The 13,061-nt window shown below is 45.2% G+C and overlaps 1 protein-coding gene across 1 annotated transcript; it reads left to right on the forward strand.

Moving 5' to 3' along the window:
* The first annotated feature begins 6,601 nt into the window (after positions 1 to 6,601).
* Positions 6,602 to 8,972, forward strand: LOC132592804 (zinc finger BED domain-containing protein 5-like). Its single transcript, XM_060280216.1, has 2 exons — positions 6,602 to 8,065; positions 8,862 to 8,972. Exons 1-2 carry the CDS (start codon positions 6,602 to 6,604, stop codon positions 8,970 to 8,972), a joined length of 1,575 nt encoding a protein of 524 aa, XP_060136199.1.
* The last annotated feature ends 4,089 nt before the right edge of the window (positions 8,973 to 13,061 follow it).

Consider the following 13,061-nt stretch of genomic DNA (forward strand, 5'->3'; position numbering starts at 1 on the left):
AGGCGCGGGACCCTAAAAACTGATTGGAACACATGAGTCGTGCTGATGTCAACAGCACTTGTACCAAAGGGAATTATTGGTGGGTTCATCCAAACTGGAACATACTTATTTTATTTAGAGTATTTAGAAACCCCCTTCCACCACCATCCCAGGCTCAAAGCACATAACAAGAAAAACCCATTTAAAATAATATATCAATTATATTGTGCAGGGAAGGATGCCAGGTTCTTCTGTATCTTAAAAAGGGGGAAATCTGGGCAAAGAGAAGAAAGTTAAACAGGTTCCAAACAATGTGGGTTGAAATTGATAGATTATTATTATTATTATTATTGATCAAATTTGTATACCACCCAATACCTGCAGGTTAGATGTGACAAATGAAAGTTACTGGATTGCAGGGGGTTGGACCAGATGACACTTTGGGACTTTTGAAATCTGTAATTCTGTTTTTCTATGATTTCAGTGGATCTGCTCTGACTTTGTCTACCTTCCATGTTACTCCCCAGGAGACTGTAAAATACCACTAAAAAGAATAGCAACATGAAACCTTTTCATACATGTAAGGAAAAGTTTCATTTGCTAGTTGTCATCCAATACTGACGGCCTTCACTTTGGAACGCCTCTCGTTAACTCCCCAGAAAGAAAGGAACAGAATGAGTCTTTATAACAAGAGATTACATTACTAGCTACGCCTGGCCAAAAGCTACATTAACAAGTGGGAACAGTCATGATAACACCAGTGACAGCTGGAGTTCATCCTAGCTCGATGCCTTCTCACTCTTCCGTGCAGATGGCTCCAAAGGTCAACTGTTCTACGTCTTATATATGAGTTGCTCGCTGCACAATTTCTTACGCTAGCACTAGCTATTAATATACTCTTTCAGCTTTGGATGAGTAGTTGAACTCTTGCTGGGCTGCACAAGTCCAGCTTATTGTACTCCTTAGCAAAGTTCTGGCTGTGGATAGGGATTGTGGGGGCGGGATTTGATTGGCAGTTCTCCGTTTAAAAATACTGCTAAAAATGCATATATTGGGGAAAAGATACAGTATGCATGAAGAGGCATATATTATTGAAAATAACAGACAGAAATGCATTATATTGGGGAAGGGTGCTTGCAGAAAATGTGTATATTAGGAAAATTGCATGGAAATTTTTATATATACAGTGGTACCTTGGTTTTCGAACATCTCCGTTGATGAACATTTTGGTTTTCGAATGCCGTAAACCCAGAAGTAAATGCTTCTGTTTTCGAACACGCCTCGGAAGTCAAACATGCCACGCAGCTGCCGTATTGAGTTTTCCGTATTGAGCTTTCAGTTTTCGAACGTTTCAGAACTTGAACAGTCTTCTGGAATGGATTACATTCGAGAACCGAAGTACCACTGTATCTATATCTGTATGTATGTAAAACTGCTGAGTGGGGTTATCCAGAGTTTTGGAGTACACTGCCAGCAATATGTTGATAACACACAGCTCTACTTCCTTACATTTGCAAGTGTGGCAGAGGATGTGCTGGACTGTTGTCTTGCCTAATGGACTGGATGAGAGCCAATAAACTGAAGCTCAATCCAAATAAGACTGAGACACTGTTCTTGGGCAGTTCCCTAGACCCGATGGATGGGAAGCTGCCTGCTCTTGATTGGGGTTACACTCTCTCTGAAGGAGCAGGTATGTAGCTTGGGGATACTTCTGAATCATTTGCTGTCACTTGAGGTTCAGGTAGCCTCAGTGGCGCAGAGTGCCTTCCGCTCTATCTGGACAGGGGTAACCTAACTATGGTTGTCTATATACTCTGGTAACCTCGAGGTTAGATTACTGCAATGCATTATACGTAGGGCTGCCTCTGAAGACGGTTTGGAAACTTCAGCAGGTGTAGAATTCGGTGGCCAGGTTGCTCGCCGGGCAGGGCCGTAGCTAGGGGGTAGTGAGGTGGGCCCCCGCCAGGGGCACAGGCGAGGGGGCGTGCAAAATCAGCTAAAATATGTCCATAAATATGTCTATAAATAAAAATATTGATTATTGCCTCATAAGAAAAGGTTTTAAATAGAGGGTGAATTGAATGGGTGGAGGGGGGCGGGTTGGAGGAGAGGTGGAAAGAAGAGCTCATTTTCTGTGGCTAGGGGACGCAATCTGGATGATTCTGCCAGGGGTGCAAGATCACCTAGCTACGGCTCTGTCACCAGGGCAAGACGACTGGAACAGATTACATAGATCCTGGCCTGCATGTACTGGCCGCTAATTATTTTCCGGGCTCATTTCAACCTGCTGGTTTTGACTTATAAAGCCTTAAACAGCTCAGAACTGTGATTTCTCAAGGACCACTTCCCCCTATATATGAACTGACCCAGACCCTGTGACCATCATTTGAGGTCCATCTTCGTGTGCCTCCCCCATAAGAAGAAGAGTTTGGATTTGATATCCCGCTTTATCACTACCCAAAGGAGTCTCAAAGTGGCTAACAATCTCCTTTCTCCTCCCCCCCCACAACAGACGTCCTGTGAGATGGGTGGGGCTGAGAGACTTCAAAGAAGTGTGACTAGCCCAAGGTCACCCAGCAGCTGCATGTGGAGGAGCAGAGACACGAACCCGGTTCCCCAGATTACGAGTCTACCGCTCTTAACCACTACACCACACTGGCTCAACCACTACCTTCAGAGGGTAGCAAAAGGTGAACAGGCCTTTTTTGTTGTGGCTCCCCATTTGTGGGATGTTTTTCAATGGAGCCCAGCAACAGAAGCATGCAGCTATATTGAGGCTGGACCAGGTGTTGATATTTTGCACCCAGGACAACAACCCCTGTGCCCCCCCTGATGCTACGCCACTGTACCGTCCTATTCACCTCTTGTCTTCCATGGCATTTGTATTTGTGCCCCAAATTATACTTTCTTCCTAAGTTGCTGGTTTTACTTTAAATTGTGTGCTCTAGACTTTGTGCATCTATTACTGTTTTATATAACTGGGGAAGATTACCATTAAAAACAGGGGCTTAAATAGAAATTAATGCTTGATGGAATTCTGGCACCAAAAGATAGCATCATAATTAGTTTCTATATTTCACATATTAATAACTTTGCATAATCCTAGGCATACTTATTTTACTGCCGGGCAAGGCTAATTAAATGTGCTATAACATTTTCCCTCTTCTCTGGAACATATGAAGGCATTTTAAATACCCACACTTTATTGAAGATAATTTTATTACTAAACCTTCAGACAAGAGGATCATGTTCTCTGTGAAGAATTGATAATTTTCCACATAACTTAGCTGGAAGTTTTGAGAGCCACATTTTTAGAAGATCAGACTCCACTGTTACTATTCATGTTCTGTGTTTTTCCTTGGCAATCATTGTTTCCTGCCTTCCTAACTAGATTGCTGAGACCCAACTCTGCTTTGTCACAAGTTCTGCCTGGATTCCAGGAAAACTCTCCAGAAGGATGCAAGGGATCACTTTAAAGTTCTTCAGGCAGAAAGACACTGTAGGTTCACAAAGGTTTAAGCAGAATGAACCAGTAGTAGTGCACCCAGCGGGTTGCAGCCCCATCCCTTGCTTCCCCCCTCCCAATAATTTTTTTTCCATTTTTACATGGTAAAAAGAGGAGAGCGCAAAATATGGTCTGAAGCTCAACATCAAAAAAACCAATATCAGGGCTACTGGTCCCATCACCTCCTGGCAAATAGAAGGGGAAGAAATGGAGGCAGTGAGAGATTTTACTTTCTTGGGCTCCTTGATCACTGCAGATGGTGACAGCAGTCACAAAATTAAAAGACGCCTGCTTCTTGGGAGAAAAGCAATGACAAACCTAGACAACATCTTAAAAAGCAGAGACATGACCTTGCCTACAAAGGTCGGTATAGTTAAAGCTATGGTTTTCCCAGTAGTGATGTAAGGAAGTGAGAGCTGGACCATAAAGAAGGCTGATCACCGAAGAATTGATGCTTTTGAATTATGGTGCTGGAGGAGACTCTTGAGAGTCCCATGGACTGCAAGAAGATCAAACCTATCCATTCTGAAGGAAATCAGCCCTGAGTGCTCACTGGAAGCACAGATCGTGAAGCTGAGGCTCCAATACTTTGGCCACCTCATGAGAAGAGAAGAATCCTTGGAAAAGACCCTGATGTTGGGAAAGATTGAGGGCACTAGGAGAAGGGACGAGATGGTTGGACAGTGTTCTCGAAGCTACGAACATGAGTTTGACCAAACTGCGGGAGGCAGTGGAAGACAGGAGTGCCTGGCGTGCTATGGTCCATGGGGTCACGAAGAGTCGGACACGACTAAATGACTAAACAACAACAACAACACATGGTAATAGCACACATTTTAGGGTCTGTTCCATGGCCTGTGATTTTTCAATATGTTGGCCAAAATCAGTTTTGAAATCACACTGCGATAACGGTTTTGACCCAGCCATACACAGCGACATGTTGCTCCTTGCGCAAGGGAGAGCAGGGCAGCCCTTTCCAAGGCACCACGGATAACACTGCTGCCTTCCCTGAAGCTGAGGGGAAACAAAAACAGGGCAGCTGATTGCGAGGCGCTGCCTTCCTTCCCCTCACAATTGCCCTCACTTCAAGGCACCATAGCACTACCTTCCCCCGGCACTGAGGCAGAGCAGCTTCTCTCAGGCAGCAGGAAAGCAGCAGCAGCCACCGTGGACATCCATCTTCTCTGGCTGCCTTGCTGATGGAAGCTTGATGAACTATGTGGTGGAGGTGGCTCCACTTCCTCTCCTCCCTCCACCCACCAAATCTCTGCGACTGCTCCTTCTCTCATCCCTATGCCTGATCTCCAGTTTCAGACATCGTTATATATCGGACTATCGTGATGTTTAGCTGCTGATATAACACAATGTTGAAAACCAGATATCGCTCAACCCTAGTCTGGTTTTTTAATCTAAAATAAATCATTTGCTTATTAGGGGCTACCCCACATTTTATCGCTTTGGAGAGGTTATGGAGTTATCAAAATTGTCAAAAGTAGGGGATCCCTGACTTGGCTTATGAAAAATAGGGAGTCCTCAGTAATTAGCTAATTGGGAACCATTGGATTAGATCTGTGGTTCCCAACAAGTGGTCCGCGGACCCCCAGGGGTCCGCGAGCTATGCCAGAGGGGTCCGCAAGATCACCTCCCCATGGCGGCGGGCACGCTGGCGCGGAGCTCCTAAAGTCGACCAACGTGCCAGCGCCGCCAAATCAGCCCGACTGAACTCTCGCTTGGCCGACTGAACTCTCGCGATGGGGGCTGAAATCTCAGCCCCCTCGCGAGGGGGGAGTTCCCGCCTCCGTCATAACCAGGCTGACCAATCGGGTCAGCCGGGAAGCGGGGCTTTCCCCTCTTTTAAACTACCGGTAGCTGGGAGGCGGAGGGTGTGTGTGCGCGGCGCAAGGCATCGGCGAAGGAGGCAGTTTAGGGCTCGAGGTTGCTGCAGCGCAGCAGATTGCACTCGCCCCAGTTCGTTTCTTGGCTTGCCTGCTCCCGGGAGCAGTCTCAAGCTGCCGGGCGCCTTGCCGTGTTTTCGCCTCTATATCGCGCGCGCCCCGCTTCTTCCAGCAGGGAGTCCGGACTGCAGCGGTAGCCCGAAGGACCCTACAGAAGGAGTCTACCAGGGTCTGCAGGACCGGGGCTTTGGGAGCCCGCATAGGTTGCAGGATCGAGGCGGCTGCCTCTCCGCAACGTACTACTGCCTCTCGATCCCAGTCCACGCTGGGGGCCAGCTGAGCCTGGAAACAGAAGAGCGGTTGGCCAGGACCATTCCCCAGTATACCGCGCTCCGCCGGGGATCTCCTTGGCTTCCACGTGAGTTTTGCCGCGGTTGTGAGCATCTGCCTCTCCCCCTTCCATCAGCTGAGAACGGTGTGGGGGTGGGGGTTCGTGTGTCCCTTGTTCTATCTGCCGGTGGCCCTGTGTTTTACAAGCTAGGGTCTAATTGTTTGGTTGCCAGGGAAACGTGGGGGCCGCCATTTTAAATCTGCCCACGTGCTCGGCGCCGATTTGTGCGTGGCTTCGGCCTGACAACGACGGTCATTTTAGGAAGGAAAAAATTAAAATAAAATAAAATTGAATTCAATAAGAATTAAATAAGATAAACGATTAAATAAAATTTCCTTAGAGGATAAATAAATAATAATTAGATAAGGATGTCATTAAAGAGAAGGAAAGGTGAGCATTTATGAATTTATACCTGTGATCTAATTTACATTCAATTACTTTTGGTTCGATTTACCAAACCGCAGCCGCTTTTGCGTGGGAGCCCAGTGGTCCAGGCCCAAGCCCACCTCTCACCACACCAACGAGGCTCACTGGAAAGGACATTGCTTTTGGAATTCTCAACGGGCCGGGACCCAGTTCGCGTAGTTAAAAATGGACCGTTGGTTAAAAAGTGGTTCGTTAAAACGACAAAGGCCTACAGATGAAGAGGAAGATAATGCATTTGATGTTCAAGCAAGCAAGTCTAACCCTTCCAAGACCAGTGTTAAGCTTACTGGAAAAAATAGAAAATATCACTCTGATTACTTGAAATTCGGTTTTACGGCCACTGGACCTGAGGAACAGCTTAAACCTCAATGTGTAATTTGCTATGAAAGCCTTTCGAATGAATGTATGAAACCAGCAAAACTCCGGCGCCATCTTGAAACAAAGCACCCAGAGTTCAAAAGTAAGTCATTAGATTTTTTCAAAAATAAATTAGGAGAGTTGAAAACATCTCGTAAAACAATTGCCAAACACTGTGGTGCAAATGTAAATGAAAATGCAACCCTTGCGTCTTACGAGGTGGCTCAGCTTGTTGCTAAATGTGGGAAAAACCACACAATTGCTGAGGAACTTATACTGCCATCAGCAATAATACTTTGCAAGAGAATGTTAGGTGATGCAGCTGCTAAGATAATAGGAACTGTCCCGCTCTCAAATAATACCGTTCAAAGACGAATTACTGATATGGGAGTTAACATCGAAGAAACATTGCTGGCTAGACTTCGCATGAGTGACATGTACGCTCTACAATTGGATGAAAGCACAGACATATCAAACAAAGCTATAATGTTGGTTTTCGCACGATTCTTATGGGAGGACCAAGTGTTTGAAGATTTTCTTTTTTCATGCGAACTACTGCATACAAAAGCAGACGATATTTTTACTGCATTAAATAATTATCTCAATGAACACGATGTCACTTGGAAAAAATGTGTAGGCTTGTCTACGGATGGAGCAAAGGCAATGGCTGGCAATAAAACAGGACTTCAAACTCGTGTCAAAGCAGTAGCTCCTGAGGTGAAATGGACTCACTGTTGTATACATCGTGAAGCCTTAGTAGCCAAAAGATTGCCTGAACCTTTGCAAAAGATTCTGAAAGAAGTAGTTCAAATCATCAACTACATTAAAACACGACCTCTGCAATCCAGATTATTTTCTTTGTTGTGTAAAGAGATCGGCAGTGAGCATGAGCAACTTCTTATTCATACGGAAGTAAGATGGCTTTCTCGAGGTAGGATCTTGTCAAGATTTTTTGAACTTAGAGACGAGGTTCGTCTCTTCCTTCTGGACACAAAGTACACGGATTTTCTCACTAACTTCTCTTGGCTTTGCTCAGTTGCGTACTTAGCTGATGTGTTTGAACACTTGAATGTGTTAAACTTGAGTTTACAAGGAAAAAATGTAGACATGTTCAAAGTTGAGGATAAGATTAGTGCTATGGTCAAAAAGTGTCAGATCTGGGCGTCAAGGATAGAAAACAAGTCACTAACTAACTTTTCTACTTTAAAACAATTATTGGAGTCATCAGAGGAGAGTTTGCCTGAGCAGATCAAGATCAATGTAGCCGAGCATCTACGCAGCCTAGCCACCACTTTTAGAGAGTATTTCCCTGAACCTGACCCTGACGACAGGTGGATTCGGAATCCCTTCAGCTGTGGAGAAATACACAAAATCCAAGGCCTCACTGAAGAAGAGCAAGATCAACTTGTGGATCTGTCAAGCTGTGGTACGATGAAAAACATTTTCATCAGTGATAAAATTACAGACTTCTGGGCATCAGCACGCAAAGACTACAAGGAACTTGGAGATAAGGCAATGAAAAAGATCCTTCCATTTGCAACCACATATCGGTGTGAGCAAGCATTTTCTTCCATGTGTTTCATGAAAAACAAGTATAGGAATCGGCTCGACATGCAGTCGGATTTCAGAGTGAAAGTTTCAAGTTTGGAACCTAATATTTCAGAAATAATGGACTCAAAGGACAGATTTAACTCATCTCATTAAGAACTGAAAATTAAAACTAACTGTATACTGATGGAGTACTCTGTTGTAACTGTAAAAAACGTATTAAAAAGACTCTTAATTTGGCTCTCACTTTTTTATTTTAGGATTAGGAATTAATGGGGGTCCTTGTCACAATAGCGGCTCGATGAGGGGTCCTCGAGAAAATTTTGTTGGGAACCCCTGGATTAGATGATCCTTGGGGTCTTTTCCAACTCTACATTTCTGTGGTCCTAAATCAAGGCACTTGTGTACAGAGTTTTTTCCTGAAACCCTAAGCATGCGTAGCAATAAGTTTTTGTTTTACTGTGATCATGTGCAAATATTTTGAGAGCCTGTGACAAACAGTGCAGCACATGCACAGAGAGTGGAAAATCTGCACGTCCCATATCAATAACCAGATTCCCCACATAATTCCACCGGGAATGTGTGCAGTTCTGAAATACTATGCACAGGCAATCATAGCTATAGAGTGAACAGGGCTTCCTTGGAACAAGGATAGCTTTGGGCTGCTTGTTCAACCTCCAGGCAGTGTTGAAGTATTTTTAAATCTCTTCAGATTTTTAACCATGCTCATATGTTAGTCAGTCTTTGCATTGTCTTAAAGAAAGAGGAAAGGCTGCAAAGACAACTGGATGTATACTACAGAAGGCTGCTTTCTCTCTCGCATGCTATTAATGACTTAGGCCCACTCAACACTGCTGCTAAGTTAAGTTAAGGGTATTGATTTCAGTCCCTGTCTAATGCACGTATGAGAGGGCTCTTCTGATGAATGGAATGAGTCAGCTAGTTTGCACACAGAAGCAATGTATCTTCTGCGGTATAGTGCAAAATCAATTGGGCCTCTTTTTGGCAGAAATCCTTTTTAAAACAGAGGGTGATGGGTAGGAGTGGAAGAGAAAATTGTTCAGTCCACACATGTTTTAAGTAAAGCAGCTTAATTTGCCAGGACTAGACCCATATGTAGATCAGAACACAGTTATTGGAGTTCACACTTCGTGGAATTTTGTGGTTCAGTTTCAGTTTGAAAAATGTGTACAAAAACCCACATTTATCGGGAAGCTGAGTGGTTTTTTTGTTTTTGTTTTGTAGGTGGGAAATGCATTGGAAAGTACAAAAATGCAGTGCTTTTTTTCTTTAAAAATGTTTATGGGTAGTCTCCTTTTCCTACTCATTTTGAAATACTGCCGCTCAATGTGGCCAAACTTAGATTCACAAAATGTTTAGGGGTATGCATACCCCTGCGTCCCCCAGAAAAAAAAAAACCACTGCAAAAATGTATTTTTAATGCAGCAAATGCATTCAAAATGTGCACAATTTAAATGCTAACTTTTCATGCTTTTGAAAAAATGTTAAAAATGGGGTAGAATAGACCTATGATTGAGTACATGCAAAAATGTAATGGGACAAAAATAGGCTGATCCATCTATGTTTAGTGGGGGATATAACCTTTTGTTTGCTTATGCTGGCCTGCTGGCCTAAACCCTCCCTGTGTGAAAAGTCTTGGAGCCTGCTGGATATTTTCTTCATGTTTTATTTTTTAGCTTGTAATTGTAAACAGCACCTCTGCATTCCCTGTCCATTGTGTTAATTCACACACACCCTACCTTGCTTTTTGAACCTTCCCAGTTTTACACACCTTCAGCATTCCCTCTAGCTACTCATTGTTCACCTATGTGATGCCTTTTACCAGCTCTACTCCATAGCACATGAAACATGATGGTGTCTGTCACATGGACATATGCATTTGTAGGGTGGCGCTGTGGGTTAAACCACAGAGTCTAGGGCTTGCTGATCAGAAGGTGAGCGGTTCGAATCCCTGCGACGGGGTGAGCTCCCGTTGCTTGGTCCCAGCTTCTTCCCACCTAGCAGTTCAAATGTGCAAGTAGATAAATAGGGACCGCTCCGGCGGGAAGGTAAATGGCATTTCCGTGCGCTGCTCTGGTTCGCCAGAAGCAGCTTTGTCATGCTGGCCACATGACCTGGAAGCTATACGCCGGCTCCCTCGGCCTATAGAGCGAGATGAGCGCCGCAACCCCAGAGTCGGACACGACTGGACCTGATGGTCAGGGGCCCCTTTACCTTTACCTTTAACTAACTGACAAGAGTCCTACTCAAAGCAGACCAATTGGGTTGTATCCAATGCTCATCATACTTACAGTAGACTCCTTGAAATCAAGGTCCATGACTAACATAGGTCAACTAATATCAATGGATTTACTCAGTGGAACTTAGCTGGATACAACCCATTGAAATTAATGGACTCAAGTAGATCATGACTAACTTAAGTCAATGTATTTTAATGGGCCTAACTGAGTAAGACTTGGTTGAATATTATCCATCAACTGTAACACAGTGGTAGCCGAGATGCCTTCCAGGTGGTGTTGGGCTACAATTCCCTTAATCCCTGACCATTGGCCATGCTTGTTTGGGATGGATGGAAGTTGGGGGTCTGCATTAGTTGTTCCTGCTATGACATATCCCTCTGCCATTTAGCCAAGGACCACTTTATAAAGCTTCGTCATGTCAACTGTGGAGATTAGTATTTCCTCACACATTCCACCTTCCCCCCCAAGCTCAGCTCTGAATTTCTGCAATCAGAGTTTCCTTACCTCTCCGATTGGGCCATATTGATTTTCAGGTCAATGTTTTATTTTTGCTATAGGAAAAAAGGACACACACCTTCGCTCCCGATGTTGCAGAAGATGCTGCAGAATGAATGCACCCTGCATTTGTCCTTTCTTTTGACTCTCCTTAATGGTTTGAAGCGGTAAGCCTGAGCCCGTTAATAATTGTACAGAAAGCTCTGAGACTCTCAAAATAAAAGCCAGTCTGCCACTTTTCATTTACCTGTAACATTTCCTGAATAGAACAATATAAGTTATGTTCCTCAGTGGCCTAGTCTTGGCTGAAAGTCAATAAATGTCAGATGTGGCCAAAAGTAATTGAACCAGCAGCTGTTGCTCTTTTTGATCTGGCTTCAGAGAAATATCCAAGTGGTGCCTTGTGAAACCATTTATTCTTGGTTTCAAAGCTACTTTTTCTGGTAATGTCTTTCCTACTACCTCTGGCTTCCGTTAATGTACCAGAAAGAGACCCCAGGAATAGGGTTAGGGGGTTGGCTACATGGGCGTACCCAGGATCAAAACTAGGGGGGGGGGCAAGGGGAGGGGCCAAGGCACGGAAGGGGAGGGGCCACAAAGTGGGCGGGAACAGCGAACTCGCGCTCCGCCGGGCTGTGCCCCTCCCTAGCAGCAGGGCTGGTGGGCGGAGGCGGAGCCCAGCCCAGCGGAGCGCGAGTTCGGCGTTCCCGCCCACCGCGCCGCGCTCCCTGGTTCCCCGCCGCGCTTGGCCTTGCCTGAGGGCGCGCCGGGGAGCTGGAGGGAGGGTGCGGCGCGGTGCGGCGGGAATGGCGAACTCGCGCTCCGCCGGGCTGTGCTCCGCCTCTGCCCACCAGCCCTGCTTCTAGAGTAGGGCAGCTGCCCTAACTTGCCGCATGGTGGGTACGCCCTTGGTTGGCTAGATCACGCAACTGTTTTCCCAATAGCCTCTCTAACACCTCATCTGTGATTTTGTCTGTCATTTTGCAGTGAAGTATGTTCTGAAAGTGGTCTTGTGTGACTAATCCTAATATACTTTGAGCTCCGATTCCGTGATTCACTCACTTGCAAAAAGGATTGCAATACGTACTTTGCCATTGAGAGAAAATGGTAATATTAATTTGTATCCTGAACTGAAACATTTTGCCATTTGTGACTTAGAAAAAATCAATCTACAGCAAAAAATTGTGGATGAGGGATTGGGGAATTCATTTTTTAAAAAAAGAACCATTGACCTGCCTAGACCTTGAAGGGTAATTATTTTCTTACGCTCACCCTACTTCTCCTAACAGTGAAAAGCTCCAAAACTGCAACACTTGCCAATGTTTGGTTTCCTTTGCAAGGAGATCTCTGGAGATTTATTGTGTTTATTTGCAAATATGAAGTTGAACATAGGTGGAGGCACAGCTTAAACACATCAAGGGATAGCCAAAGTCTACTGCTCTCACATTAGATCTCCAGGGAGATAGCCGATAACTTAACAGCTCACACTCAGAACTCTGGGTCACTGTTAAATTGCGGTCTGTGGGCCTCAAACGGCCATCTGTCTCCACACACAGACACCTAGATTGCAGCATCCTTTGCTAGTAGGGAGGGCGGTACTTTGTAGCCATTAAGAACACTTAAGCGGAGTAATCTAACAATTAGTTCCCATGAAAACACACTGGCAGTCTGCTGGCACTTTTTTGCCTTAGTGCAGCGTTTCTCAACCGCTGTTCCGCGGCACACTAGTGTGCCACGAGACGCTGGCTGGTGTGCCGCGACGTGCGGCGACGAGAAGGGCGATTTTGCAGCTGCAAACTCCACCTCCCTGGGCGTCCTATTTCTTCGCCCCTTCTAGTTTCCACAGACCAATCAGCTTTCATTATTTCCATTTTCCCCATGCCTCACGTGACAGGATCATCCCAGAATCCTTTAGCCAAGATGGCAGCCCCCAGCAGCTAATAGTGCCGCACGTGTGTCTCTTTTTTGGAAAATCGAGCGGACTTCAAGTAGCTACTTTTAAAATATTCAATCTCCATCATTCAAAAGGTAGTTTGTTGCTAATTCACGGAGGCATGAAGACCAAATCGTCCTCTCACAAGTCCGAGAACACGCACAGGGTAAGATACGGGATGGTGGGGTCGGGTGGGGTGGATCAGAAACCCGGATCTTTTAAGAACTCGGCAGCGCTGACCCGCCGGAAAGCAATATTTGGCAAGTGTTTC

Source organism: Zootoca vivipara, chromosome 11, assembly GCF_963506605.1.
Source record: "Zootoca vivipara chromosome 11, rZooViv1.1, whole genome shotgun sequence".
NCBI lineage: Eukaryota > Metazoa > Chordata > Lepidosauria > Squamata > Lacertidae > Zootoca > Zootoca vivipara.